The following is a 15,728-nucleotide window of genomic DNA, read 5'->3' as shown; positions in this document are numbered from 1 at the left end:
CCTTTATCAGGCCGATAATAACACAACTTATAGTTTAATGGTCATTCTATATACATGTAGCAGACGAATGTTGAATTTCAAACACAAATAAATATCTAAAGATTGACTCAAAAATAGTCATGTAATATACCAAAATGTGTGTTTGGACATGTAGTTTCTTACAATTACCAATAATTTGCTGTAGATGCTATCAGTTTCTTCCATAGAGTTACTTTGTGGTAAGATGTAGCATGGAATAATTGTAAGTCACGCAAATGACCAAACCTGAAAAATAGCCAAACTGTTATGCTCACAAATGTCTATAACAGAGGGTAGAAGCATTTGTTGACCGGATTTTACTGTATCTACGTATAAACGCTTATTTTGTTTTGACCTATGACCAATGCAAATGGCGGCTTTGAATAATATTACACAAATATGGCATATAGGGAGGCATTCGAATTAATAAAAATGCTCCTTCATCATACTTTTAAGACATCTGATCAGAGTAAGAAGGAGCTTTTTAAGTCAAATTGTTAAACTGCTGAGTTTGTGAGCAGAAATATAGGCATATTTTCCTCAAACTCAACGGTTGAACATTTTTTTCTAAAAACAGTCTTCTTGTCATGTCTAGAGTTCTATATAGAGTATAATAAGACATTTTTTGATGTTTGAAATACCTCCTTATATGCCATACTTTTGTGATATGAAACATTTTTCGTATGTCTTGTTGAAATTTACAAATAGCTTAACAAATTACATGTCAACAGCAAGTCCTACGGTTTGCCATGATACATACGAAAAGTTCATCAAGTTATTTCTGTTTAATTGCACCATAGTACCATGGGGTATCTATCATAATTAAGAATATTCTAAACCATGATATCATAAATACATGGTCAGATAAAGAAGGCGGAATTTTAATGATCAACACAAACATAAATTATATCACTTTCACACTAGTAAATATATATGCACAAACAATAGACACCACAGAAATACATTTTTCGAAAAACTAAAATCTCTTTTATCAGAATTCTGTCAAGGTCACATAATTGTACATGGCGTAGAAAAAAAACTCCACGAGAGAGGCAAGTAGAATAGGTCTTATAACAAAAATGATAAAAACAGATATGAGGCCAGCAATGATTAAAGTAACAGATCACCAAGCAGTCTCGTTAATGATCGACATTAGAATAACACAAAGAGGGCCTGGGTACTGGAAGCTTAACAACAGCTTACTAAAAACTGAAAAATATGAAAACTGTATCAAAAAAATAAAATAAATGTATAAACACAGCAAGAGAAAACCTTAATAATAATTGAAAAAACTTGGGAACTATGTACAATAGAAATAAGAGAAAAAAGCATATTGTTTAGCAAAGACAGCAAACAGCATAAGATAGATAATGTAATGTAAATTTTAACTCTTTCTGAAATGTACTTTTTTCCAGTCAGGTTGTTCTTATTAATATGTGATTTCGTAGCTTAAAGTGCACTACCATCTTCTGTGATCATGATGGCCCGCCATCTTGAAAAGGCCATTTCATATTGGAGCCCCTCGCGGACATGATCTTCCCGCTACACATACACAGTAATATAGTACGGGCTGTCCTCAATCCACTGATCTATATCAAAGTAGTACTCAATGTCACCGATGTCGATCGTTACCTGAAATAACAAAGCACGCGTCAAAATGAGCACGGTAAAATGTGTCAGACACTGGAGCTACAGGTTTGCATAGAAGAAATTAAAATGGATAATGAACAGTTTTTACTGTGCACTTCTTATGTTTCAGAAAAATGTTCATAAAAATTCGGTGTGGTAACCTGTGCCGATTTTGAGTTATAGGTCATCGTACTCTCAATAACGTCTATATTTACCGAGTCAACTTGCCAGCCAGGTCCTATTCCCGTGTTGTCGTGTCCTACTTCGATCTTCTGTAAAGGTCCAATGTTCAGGTAAGTCCCCTACAAATACAGAAAAAATACTAATCACGAGATAAAGGTTTGATAAAATTATAACACAAGACTCTCCATATTCCTAACAAAAAACCACGTAACTACACAAATATTTATAGAACTCTTTCTCCTATTGAACTTGTCAGACTGACACCTTAACGTGGTCTCCATGACCACACTAAAATGTAACAACATATTCACAAAAAAATAGAGCTGCTGATCACATGTTTATCTTGAATTGTCTCATAAATAAATACTGTAAATCAGAGAAGCGGAAGCTATATGCTTGTTTTGTGGATTTCCGTAAGGCTTTTGACAGTGTTGTTCACTCAGGCCTAAAGCTTAAATTACTCAATATAAAAATAGGCAGTAAGTTCTATGATTTAATAAAAGATATGTACAACAATAGTGAATCATGTGTGAAGGTCAACCAAACACTAACTGATAATTTCCGAATTAGGGGTTCGCCAGGGAGACAATCTCAGCCCCAATTTATTCTAGATTTTTTAAAATGACCTTCCAGATTACTTTGATGAATCTTCTGGCCCTGTGTATTTCCAGTCGTCTTCCATTGATTGTTTAATGTATGCAGATGACATTGTTTTATTATCCTCTTCTGTTAGTGGCGTGCAGAAGAAACTTGGCATATTACAAAAATACTGTAAAGACTGGTGCCTGAAAGTCAATGTTGATAAATCTAAAGTTCTAATATTTAATAGTCCTGGTAAACTTATCAAATATCCAGTCTACTTCAACAATCATATTGTGGAGTGTGCTCAACAATACAGATACTTAGGTATTATATTTCCCTCTTCTGGATGGTTTGCTGGAGCCGGAAAGGATTGTACCAACAAGGCACGAAAAGCTTATTTCATGCTGAGGAAATATTGTTTAGCTTTCGATCCTTCTGTAAGAACTAGCCTGAACGTCCTTGATCATACTATCAATCCAATAATGTTGTATGGCTCTGAAATATGGGGTTGTTTTAACAACACTACAACTAGATTTAAGCGTAATCAGTTCATAAGTTTTGATGATATCTATAACAAGTGGGAAAGTAAAATTCTCCACATGAAGCTGTGTAAATTGGTATTGGGAGTTCATGCCAAAAGTAATATTTTTACAGTTCGTTCTGAACTTGGAAGATTCCCGGTACATTGTAATATCTTGAAAAATATGCTTTTATACTGGTTCCAACTGGAACACTCTGTAGATAAATTCCCGCTACTGCAAGAAGCTGTAAATTGCTCAAAATTGCTAAGCCAAAATAATAATCACTCTTGGCATAATTGTATTAGATTTATATTATCTACTTTAAACATACAGCAGAACACAGTAGACAGATTTTCTAGTGCTACTCAATTTAAAGTTTCATTAGAAAATACCTGAGAAAATATTATATTGAAAAATGGCATCAAAATAGAGAAAAAAAATATTAGATGGGTAATTGGTAAGCTACCTTAGCTAAAATGTAATTTTGGGGTTGAACTAGTTCTATAGCAAATGTTCATGCAAGAAAACGTGTTGCTAAGCTTCGCATATCTTCACATAGACTCATGATAGAACAGGGTCACTATAAAAATATTCCCCGGAATGAACGTTTATATACACACTGTGAAACTCGCTGTATCGAGGATGAAACTCACTTTCTAGTGTCATGTATCAAATACAATGCTGATAGGAAGGAGTTATTTAATTTATGTTGTATGAAAGCTCTCAATTTTTCAAGTTTAAATTAAGAACAAAAATACATCTGGTTGATGAATAATGAAGATTGGGGTATTTTAAAGTTGTTGTCTAATTTCATTATGTCAAATTTAAAATAATACAAACTACTTCTGTATCCATTTTGTATTGATTTTGTAATAGCTAATCTAGCTGACTTCCAAGTCATAGGTTACAACACGAGCATGTTACAAGCACTTTTGTTTATGTGTTTGTAATTTATATTAGTATAAATACATGTCCATTCATCTGTCTTTTGGCCACTTTACCTCTTTGTGATTGTATTTCCTATATTGCCCCATGTGGGCTGGAATTCGTTAATAAAGAATTATATTGTATTGTAATGTATTGTATTGTATACATAATGTAATATAGGACTCACTCGTACAAATCAAAGTTAAACGACTCACTTGCACAGATTAAAGTTATACGACTCACTCGTAAATATTAAATTATACGACTCACTTGTACAGATTAAAGTTATACGACTCACTTGTACAGATTAAAGTTATACGACTCACTCGTACAGATTAAAGTTATACGACTCACTTGTACAGATTAAAGTTATACAACTCACTTGTACAGATTAAAGTTATGCGACTCACTCGTACAGATTAAAGTTATACAACTCACTTGTACAGATTAAAGTTATACGACTCACTCGTACAGATTAAAGTTATGCGACTCACTCGTACAGATTAAAGTTATACAACTCACTTGTACAGATTAAAGTTATGCGACTCACTCGTACAGATTAAAGTTATACAACTCACTTGTACAGATTAAAGTTATACAACTCACTTGTACAGATTAAAGTTATACAACTCACTCGTACAGATTAAAGTTATGGTTATAATTACTGATTTGGATTCCGTATCTCCTTCTTCAAACGAGTAACCATCGCCATCGTAGAAAGTGATAGTGATTGATTCATAACTGCCGTACAGGCCGACGTGTACCTCTGCGTCAGTTCCGCCGGAAGTCGATGAGCCCGTCACCACTACTACCTGATAGTAAGCATTGGTAGGCTTACCTGTGTATAAATGTTATCAGAGTTTAAATGAAAACCTTAATAATGAACAATTCACTTTTAAAACATTAGGAACTCAATATGATATTCTGTAATTTCATTTCAGTCCCTCTAGTGGTTATGTTCCGGTTAGATGATATACTGTGTGGACACTATACGTATTACATATGAATAGGTATATTTGTATTCTAACTTAAAACTACCAGAAAAGTCCAACATGTTTGGGAGAGGGGAACGTTGAGGACCGTACGATATGAACCAATAACCGTGTTTTAAATCCTTATCAGCTTTATGGTTCATAAACAAAAACACTCCAAATATCAAAAAGCTAGGGATTAATTGTCATTAATTGACACTCCTCCTTCTGGCATCCATAAACACAAAGATGTACCTGTATATAAAATAGTAGCATCTTGTACAATAAACACAAACATGTACCTGTATATAAAATAGTAGCATATTGTACAATAAACACAAAGATGTACATGTATAATAGTAGCATCATGTACAAGTATTCAGAGTAAGTTGCTTTGTATAATACCATTTTCAAATATTAAAGTGAAAATAATTATAAAACTAACAACGCATCGTGCGTTACTATGGTAACCAGACACAACTATAAACGTGTTAACGTCAGATAGAATTGTGATTATTATTTATATTGAGGATGTTTTAGGATATTTTAAGACATTATTACTGTAGAACACAAACAATAATAGCTTACACAGCAAGTCAATGGTATTAGCCCACGTGCCTCCGAACACACAGGTAAGTCGACCAGAGTTACCTCCCCTGTTAGTGTAGTCAGCAGAACAGGTATAGTCAGCGTGGGTGCCAACCTGAAGCGTGGTCACTGCAACATCACCGTTTACAAAGGGAGGAGGCTGTGGACACGCTGTACCATCCAACCCCAAATCCAAAGCCGTAGGTTGATGTACGTTATAAAAGAAATGTGCACGAAATCAAAGGCAGTCTTTAACATAAACACTACATACTAACACCATGTTATCAACAAATGTCTTATAATAAATCAACACGCCCCCACACACAGGTACTTGTGGACATGGGTGTGGTTTTACATGAAATATGGAGAGTAAAAAGATAATGAATCATTTTACAACAAGAATATGCTTAATGTCAAAACTTTATAGAAGTAACTGTTCACATAGTGATCTAAAATAAATCTCATTTTCACACGAAGCAAAGACTAATACGGCCATCAGGATTAACAATACAATTATTATTATCAAAACTATTTAATCCTTATATCAAGTGTAATTTCTGTTGACATTTCAGCATGCATACCATGGTGGCTGTATCGCCGACATATTGATTATAGATGTTATTCGAACCTTTGTAAAAAGCAGTAGAATTTGTATTATACGTAGATACAATGTGTACGTACGTTTGAGAACACAGCGATACCCACTGGGTGCCCAGGTCTCGTCGTCTGTACACGTCAGAGTACTGGAATCTGTAGTGTGGGGGATGTACCCGTACAGACAGGTATAGGTAGAACTACATCCCGTGTACGCCACCAGCTGTGTGTTTGGTAGGACTTTGGCAGCAGCACATTCTTTTTAAAAAAAATATCATTTTACAAAGGTTAACTCGGTGATATCTCTTATATAACTTTCAGACAAGTGGTCTAAATTAAATTAAATTTGACACTGACTTCCTCCGTGCACTGTGAAAAGTGTTCTTTAGTTAAAATTCAGTTGATCGTGACCCCGCTCGACGCTGTATGCTTTCAACAGAATTTTCAGAAAGCATGGATCCGGAGTACTCTTGGACCATATGTGTTGGTAAATCATTACATCAGTGGATCAGTACAGATCAGTTATACAGCAAAATGACGCGATTGAGTGAAGTCGGTATGGATAGGGCCGTTACTCTGATAATGCAGGGACATCCTCAACGCCACGTAGCCAAGGCACCAATATCTCGTTTAGTTGGGCGTCTCGGTATCACAGGGAGATAGGGTGACCGTCACAGGAACGGACGCTCACACAGTACGTCGCGAGAGCACTCACAATAAGGATTGCCGATAATATGTTTTACACCGTCACCAGTAAAGGATTGCCGATAATATGTTTTACACCTTAACCAGTAAAGGATTGCCGATAATATGTTTTACACCGTCACCAATAAAGGATTGCTGATAATATGTTTTACACCGTCACCAGTAAAGGATTGCTGATAATATGTTTTACACCGTCACCAGTAAAGGATTGCCGATAATATATTTACACCGTCACCAGTAAAGGATTGCCGATAATATGTTTTACGCCGTCACCAATAAAGGATTGCTGATAATATGTTTTACACCGTCACCAGTAAAGGATTACCGATAATATGCTTACACCGTCACCAATAAAGGATTGCTGATAATATGTTTTACACCGTCACCAATAAAGGATGGCCGATAATATGTTTTACACCGTCACCAGTAAAGGATTGCCGATAATATGTTTTACACCGTCACCAGTAAAGGATTGTAGATAATATCGATGACACCATTACTAGTAAAGGATTGCCGAAAAAATATTGATGACACTCACCTGTAATCTTGTTGAATCCCGTGTCGATACCAGGAGGACCAACCAAGATGTTCGCAAACATGTGACATGTTCCATTAACAAAAGAAAAGGAAACGCACGTGCATTTGCGTTCTACACAATAGGCGGAGCACATGAAGCGGTTTGAGACATTGTTCCGTGCCGTCTTTAAAGGGTCTAAGACAGAGGCTGCGTCCACACTTGTCCCCTCACTGAAGTATCTCTGCGTGATCTGCTGGCGGGTGACTGTAAAGGATTAATTAGATGGAGCTGGACGATGAACGAAGAACAGACTTACAGGTGTTTAACAGTACACTCAGTTCTGCGATCTAACCTGTACACAAACTCACATATATGTAGTATACTTGGTGACAAGAAGTGGGTCAATAACGTTATATGTAGTATTATTGGCGACAAGAAGTGGGTCAATAATGATATATGTAGTGTCATTGGTGACAAGAAGTGGGTCAATAACGTTATATGTAGTATCATTGGCAACAAGAAGTGGGTCAATAACGTTATATGTAGTATCATTGGCGACAAGAAGTGGGTCAATAACGATATATGTAGTATCATTGGTGACAAGAAGTGGGTCAATAATGATATATGTAGTATCATTGGTGACAAGAAGTGGGTCAATAACGTTATATGTAGTATCATTGGCGACAAGAAGTTGGTCAATAACGATATATGTAGTATCATTGGTGACAAGAAGTGGGTCAATAATGATATATGTAGTATCATTGGTGACAAGAAGTGGGTCAATAACGTTATATGTTGTGTCATTGGTGATAAGAAGTGGGTCAATAAAGATATATGTAGTGTCATTGGTGATAAGAAGTGGGTCAATAATGAAATATGTAGTGTCATTGGTGACAAGAAGTGGGTCAATAACGTTATATGTAGTATCATTGGTGACAAGAAGTGGGTCAATAACGATATATGTAGTATCATTGGCGACAAGAAGTGGGTCAGTAACGTTATATGTAGTATCATTGATGATAAGAAGTGGGTCAATAACGTTATATGTAGTATTATTGGCGACAAGAAGTGGGTCAATAATGATATATGTAGTGTCATTGGTGATAAGAAGTGGGTCAATAATGATATATGTAGTGTCATTGGTGATAAGAAGTGGGTCAGTAACGTTATATGTAGTATCATTGATGATAAAAAGAGAGCCAATAACAATATATGTAGTATCATTGGCGACAAGAATTGGGTCAATAACGTTATATGTAGTATCATTGGTGACAAGAAGTGGGTCAATAACGATATATGTAGTATCATTGGCGACAAGAAGTGGGTCAGTAACGTTATATGTAGTATCATTGGTGACAAGAAATGGGTCAATAACGTTATATGTAGTATCATTGGTGACAAGAAATGGGTCAATAACGATATATGTAGTATCATTGGCGACAAGAAGTGGGTCAGTAACGTTATATGTAGTAACATTGGTGACAAGAAGCGGGTCAGTAACGTTATATGTAGTATCATTGGTGACAAGAAGTGGGTCAATAACGTTATATGTAGTACCATTGGTGACAAGAAGTGGGTCAGTAACGTTATATGTAGTGTCATTGGTGACAAGAAGTGGGTCAATAACGATATATGTAGTAGCATTGGCGACAAGAAGTGGGTCAATAACGTTATATGTAGTGTCATTGGTGACAAGAAGTGGGTCAATAACGTTATATGTAGTATCATTGGCAACCGGAAGTGGGTCAATAACGTTATATGTAGTGTTATTGTCGACAAGAAGTGGGTCAATAGCGATATATGTAGTGTCATTGGCGACAAGAGGTGGGTCAATAACGTTATATGTAGTGTTATTGTCGACAAGAAGTGGGTCAATAACGTTATATGTAGTGTCATTGGTGATAAGAAGTGGGTCAATAATGATATATGTAGTGTAATTGGTGATAAGAAATGGGTCAATAACGATATATGTAGTATCATTGGCGGCAAGAAGTGGGTCAATAATGAAATATGTAGTGTCATTGGTGATAAGAAGTGGGTCAATAATGATATATGTAGTGTCATTGGTGATAAGAAGTGGGTCAATAATGATATATGTAGTGTCATCGGCGACATGAAGTGGGTCAATAATGATATATGTAGTATTATTGGCGACAAGAAGTGGGTCAATAATGATATATGTAGTATCATTGTTGATAAGAAGTGGGTCAATAATGATATATGTAGTATCATTGTTGATAAGAAGTGGGTCAATAATGATATATGTAGTGTCATTGGTGATAAGAAGTGGGTCAATAATGAAATATGTAGTGTCATTGGTGATAAAAAGTGGGTCAATAATGATATATGTAGTGTCATTGGTGATAAGAAGTGGGTCAATAACGTTATATGTAGTATTATTGGCGACAAGAAGAGAGCCAATAACGATATATGTAGTATCATTGGCGACAAGAATTGGGTCAATAACGTTATATGTAGTATCATTGGTGACAAGAAGTGGGTCAGTAACGTTATATGTAGTGTCATTGGTGACAAGAAGTGGGTCAATAACGATATATGTAGTAGCATTGGCGACAAGAAGTGGGTCAATAACGTTATATGTAGTGTCATTGGTGACAAGAAGTGGGTCAATAACGTTATATGTAGTATCATTGGCAACCGGAAGTGGGTCAATAACGTTATATGTAGTGTTATTGTCGACAAGAAGTGGGTCAATAGCGATATATGTAGTATCATTGATGATAAGAAGTGGGTCAATAACGTTATATGTAGTATTATTGGCGACAAGAAGTGGGTCAATAATGATATATGTAGTGTCATTGGTGATAAGAAGTGGGTCAATAATGATATATGTAGTGTCATTGGTGATAAGAAGTGGGTCAGTAACGTTATATGTAGTATCATTGATGATAAAAAGAGAGCCAATAACAATATATGTAGTATCATTGGCGACAAGAATTGGGTCAATAACGTTATATGTAGTATCATTGGTGACAAGAAGTTGGTCAATAACGATATATGTAGTATCATTGGCGACAAGAAGTGGGTCAGTAACGTTATATGTAGTATCATTGGTGACAAGAAATGGGTCAATAACGTTATATGTAGTATCATTGGTGACAAGAAATGGGTCAATAACGATATATGTAGTATCATTGGCGACAAGAAGTGGGTCAGTAACGTTATATGTAGTAACATTGGTGACAAGAAGCGGGTCAGTAACGTTATATGTAGTATCATTGGTGACAAGAAGTGGGTCAATAACGTTATATGTAGTATCATTGGTGACAAGAAGTGGGTCAGTAACGTTATATGTAGTGTCATTGGTGACAAGAAGTGGGTCAATAACGATATATGTAGTAGCATTGGCGACAAGAAGTGGGTCAATAACGTTATATGTAGTGTCATTGGTGACAAGAAGTGGGTCAATAACGTTATATGTAGTATCATTGGCAACCGGAAGTGGGTCAATAACGTTATATGTAGTGTTATTGTCGACAAGAAGTGGGTCAATAGCGATATATGTAGTGTCATTGGCGACAAGAGGTGGGTCAATAACGTTATATGTAGTGTTATTGTCGACAAGAAGTGGGTCAATAACGTTATATGTAGTGTCATTGGTGATAAGAAGTGGGTCAATAATGATATATGTAGTGTAATTGGTGATAAGAAATGGGTCAATAACGATATATGTAGTATCATTGGCGGCAAGAAGTGGGTCAATAATGAAATATGTAGTGTCATTGGTGATAAGAAGTGGGTCAATAATGATATATGTAGTGTCATTGGTGATAAGAAGTGGGTCAATAATGATATATGTAGTGTCATCGGCGACATGAAGTGGGTCAATAATGATATATGTAGTATTATTGGCGACAAGAAGTGGGTCAATAATGATATATGTAGTATCATTGTTGATAAGAAGTGGGTCAATAATGATATATGTAGTATCATTGTTGATAAGAAGTGGGTCAATAATGATATATGTAGTGTCATTGGTGATAAGAAGTGGGTCAATAATGAAATATGTAGTGTCATTGGTGATAAAAAGTGGGTCAATAATGATATATGTAGTGTCATTGGTGATAAGAAGTGGGTCAATAACGTTATATGTAATATTATTGGCGACAAGAAGAGAGCCAATAACGATATATGTAGTATCATTGGCGACAAGAATTGGGTCAATAACGTTATATGTAGTATCATTGGTGACAAGAAGTGGGTCAGTAACGTTATATGTAGTGTCATTGGTGACAAGAAGTGGGTCAATAACGATATATGTAGTAGCATTGGCGACAAGAAGTGGGTCAATAACGTTATATGTAGTGTCATTGGTGACAAGAAGTGGGTCAATAACGTTATATGTAGTATCATTGGCAACCGGAAGTGGGTCAATAACGTTATATGTAGTGTTATTGTCGACAAGAAGTGGGTCAATAGCGATATATGTAGTGTCATTGGCGACAAGAGGTGGGTCAATAACGTTATATGTAGTGTTATTGTCGACAAGAAGTGGGTCAATAACGGTATATGTAGTGTCATTGGCGACAAGAAGTGGGTCAATAATGAGATATGTAGTGGCATTGGTGACAAGAAGTGGGTCAATAATGATATATGTAGTGTCATTGCTGATAAGAAGTGGGTCAATAAAGATATATGTAGTGTCATTGTCGACAAGAAGAGGGCCAATAACGATATATGTATTGTCATTGGCGATAAAAAAATGGGTAAATAACGATATATGTATTGTCATTGGCGATAAAAAATGAGTAAATAACGATATATGTAGTGTCATTGGCGATAGAAAATGGGCTAATAACGACATATGAAGTATCATTTGCGATAGGAATGATAGTTGAACAATAACGATATATGTAGCAGCATATATAATTACTGTATTTCAATTGCAACTAATTTTATTTCAATATGATTGAACAACAGGCATAGCCTATATACCGGTAAGTTCTCTCTTACAAGTAGGTATAAATAGGCATATCATATATCATATTGTTATTTATATTTTCAAGTTTGAATATTTGACTGTGGGGTTCAAGTCGGCTGCATGCTTAGAAATTAGAAAAAAAACATATATCATACGCTTTTTATAATCTGTTTTTAAAATGATATAAACAGCCTACCAACTATTTTATACTACCTTCAAAGGATGCTTTTAACAATCAGCCTACCAACTGTTGTTCCAGCTCTGAAGAGATGTTTTATATAAGCAATCTATAGTACCGACTCACTTATACCACCTTCATACAATGTTTTATATAAGAAGCCTTTAACTTATTTAATGCCACTTTAAGAGAGTTTTATATACAACCTGTAATAATCCTATAAACTGTTTTATTCCGTCTTCAAGAGAAGTTTAATATTAGAGTAGTACCAACTCCGTTATTCAGCTTGGAGAGGTTTCATTTAATTAGCCTACCAACTCTTTAAACCGCATTGAAGAGTGAAGAGTTGTTTTACATCAGCAGCCTACCCAATCTTTGATACCGCCTTCAAAAAATGTATTTACAAGCAGCCCACTAAATCTTCTAATTCGCCCTGAAGAGATGCTTTATGTAAAACGACTACTAACTCTTTTATACCGCCTGGAAGGAGTGTTTTATGTCAGCAGCCTACCAACTCTTTCATTCTGATGTTTTTTAAAAGCCTACAAACTCTTTTTACCGCTTTGAAGAGTGAAGATATGTTTTTTTCGCCTTCATACTTTCCTTTTAATTAGTAGACTACCAACGCTTTTGTTCCCTTCAAAAGATGTTTTAACAAGATGACTACCAACTCTTTTATTCCGTCTTCAAAAGATGTTTGAAACAACTAGCCTATCAACTATTTTATCTTGAATGTTCCATATAACAGGGATAGGCATGTACGTCATCAGGTAGTTTACACACACACTTTTGGCGGGGAAAATATCGTCGGTTCGGAGATAATTCGGACGTAGTTTAGGTATTGGGGTGATGTGCAAGCAGCTAAGGCATTCGACATTGTCGTCGCCTCTGCGTAAGTGGCGGACCAACATAGGGACGTCGTGGCCTTAACATTGAACGCACCAGAAAGGTGCGAGAGACGTATGCCTCTATATTTACGTCGCGACGTAATTCTCGGACGTCCGCTCCTAGGACGGTCACCCAGTCTCCCTGTGACTCTGAGACGCCCAGATAAATGAGATATTGTTGCCTCATGTATTTCATATTGCTTGGCTAATGCCCTTACATAATCAGAGCAATGACCCTACTCCTATCGACTTCACTCAAATGCGGCATTTCGCTGTACAATCGCTTCGAACAGAAATGTTGTGTAACTGATCTGTACTGTTCCATTGTTCAATTTGTAATGATTTACCAACTCATAACACCTGCCGAAAGCATGCAGCGTCGAGCGGGGTCACGGTCGACTGAATTGTGAACCACCGTATTGTGGAGTGTAGGTGTGAACAAACGTAAATGCCACAAAACCATTGTAAAATGCCAGATTATTGGGCAATATATATTTTCACAAATGTATTTCCTGACAACAATATCATATAACATGAGTTGATACCTCATCTGTATCCTAATTCAACAAATATGTTTCGAAACAGACTGAAATGAGGAACGACTGGACGTAAGCGTGTGACCTACCGTGTTAATCGAACTTGTCCGGAGCGTTTTTAAAAACAGGAGAAAGCTTGGCCAATATCGGTTTAAACCATGTCGGAGTTAATACCTTAACTACGTCCAAGTTACCTTCGAACCGACAATATTTAACCCGCCAAAGGTGTGTGTGTGTGGACTACCTGATGACGTATATTCCTACCCCTATATAAGATACCCACCAAATCTTTTATACCGCCTCGAAGATATGTTCATGTCGGCAGCATAACAACTCTTTTATTCTGCTTGAAGAGATGTTTAGAATACGCAGCATATCAACTGTAATTCCGCATTAAAAAGATGTTTTTAGCAAGCAGTCTACCAACTATTTTATTTCGCCTCAAAATGATTTTATAGCAGGATTCCTACTAACGTTTTTATTTTGCCTTTAAAATATGTTTATTATAAACAGCCACCAACTCTTTTATTCGGCCTTGAAGAGATGTCTTAAATAAGAAGCCTACCAAAAATGTTATTTTGTCTTTAAGATGTGTTTATTATAAATATAAGGAACCTTCCAACTCTTTTATACCGCCTAGTTACTAGTTATGTTAGTTGTCGCTAGTTACTATAATATGCTGCTGATGAATCGTTACTAGTTAATGTAATTTGTTACTGATTAATCGTTACTAGTTAATGTTACTCGTTACTAGTTAATGTTAGTCGTTACTAGTTAATGTTAGTCGTTACTAGTTAATGTTAGTCGTTATTAGTTAATGTTAGTCGTTACTAGTTAATGTTAGTCATTACTAGTTAATGTTAGTCGTTACTAGTTAATGTTAATCGTTACTAGTTAATGTTAGTGGTTACTAGTAAATGTTAGTCGTTACTAGTTAATGTTACTCGTTACTAGTTAATGTTAATCGTTACTAGTTAATGTTAGTGGTTACTAGTAAATGTTAGTCGTTACTAGTTAATGTTAGTCGTTACTAGTTAATGTTAGTCGTTACTAGTTAATGTTAGTCGTTACTAGTTAATGTTAGTCGTTACTAGTTAATGTTAGTCGTTACTAGTTAATGTTAGTCGGTACTAGTTAATGTTAGTCGGTACTAGTTAATGTTAATCGTTACTAGTTAATGTTAGTCGTTACTAGTTAATGTTAGTCGTTACTAGTTAATGTTAGTCGTTACTAGTTAATGTTAGTCGTTACTAGTTAATGTTAATCATTACTAGTTAATGTTAGTCGTTACTAGTTAATGTTAGTCGTTACTAGTTAATGTTAGTCGTTACTAGTTAATGTTAGTCGTTACTAGTTAATGTTAGTCGTTACTAGTTAATGTTAATCGTTACTAGTTAATGTTAGTCGTTACTAGTTAATGTTAGTCGTTACTAGTTAATGTTAGTCGGTAGTAGTTAATGTTAGTCGGTACTAGTTAATGTTAGTCGGTACTAGTTAATGTTAGTCGTTACTAGTTAATGTTTATCGTTACAAGTCAATGTTAGTCATTACTAGTTAATGTTAGTCGTTACTAGTTAATGTAATTTGTTAAATTTAAATTGAAGTTGTCACTTGTTTTCGAATGGTGTCTTTATATACTCCATACATGTTTACGAGTGAGCTTGATATAGAACAAGTTATATTTTTTTTGTCAATAAATAAATTCCGTATTTCATATCTATTGCTGTGATCAGTATCAATTTAATGATCCAGTATATATTTCTTTCAACTAAAGATGATTGGTTGGTTGGCTGGTTGTATGGTTGTCAGGTTTGTTTCTTTGTTTGTTGGGCAGTCATCTTCGCTCTGACGCCGCTATCTAACGCAGTACATATTATAAAAAATGGAAGCTCTGTATGTTTTTAGTTTTTCTGCATGTATTAAGGGGATTATTTGGTCCATTCATTATGT

At 35.5% G+C, this 15,728-nt stretch overlaps 1 protein-coding gene across 1 annotated transcript; it reads right to left on the bottom strand.

Annotated features, from left to right (window-relative positions):
• Nucleotides 1-206: 206 nt before the first annotated feature.
• LOC117340066 lies at nucleotides 207-7,389 on the bottom strand. The gene is made up of 6 exons (XM_033901843.1): nucleotides 7,257-7,389; nucleotides 6,101-6,271; nucleotides 5,420-5,590; nucleotides 4,526-4,698; nucleotides 1,863-1,949; nucleotides 207-1,650 (listed from the first exon to the last, which is right to left on the bottom strand). Exons 1-6 carry the CDS (start codon nucleotides 7,387-7,389, stop codon nucleotides 1,561-1,563), a joined length of 825 nt encoding a protein of 274 aa, XP_033757734.1. The 3' UTR covers nucleotides 207-1,560.
• Between the last annotated feature and the right edge of the window lie 8,339 nt (nucleotides 7,390-15,728).

This window comes from Pecten maximus, chromosome 1 (assembly GCF_902652985.1).
Source record: "Pecten maximus chromosome 1, xPecMax1.1, whole genome shotgun sequence".
NCBI classification, from domain to species: domain Eukaryota; kingdom Metazoa; phylum Mollusca; class Bivalvia; order Pectinida; family Pectinidae; genus Pecten; species Pecten maximus.
Note: the sequence above shows the minus strand (reverse complement) of the source record. Positions and strands in the feature narration are given on the sequence as shown.

Excerpts from the sequence above, each read along its gene's own strand:
- LOC117340066 (XM_033901843.1), bottom strand. The coding sequence starts at position 7,389 with ATGTGCTCCGCCTATTGTGTAGAACGCAAATGCACGTGCGTTTCCTTT. Across the intron at positions 5,591-6,100 it reads GTATCGCTGTGTTCTCAAAC|CGTGTCCACAGCCTCCTCCC; the intron begins GTACGTACACAT and ends TGGATGGTACAG. Across the intron at positions 1,950-4,525 it reads GAGATACGGAATCCAAATCA|GGGACTTACCTGAACATTGG; the intron begins GTAATTATAACC and ends CTGTATTTGTAG.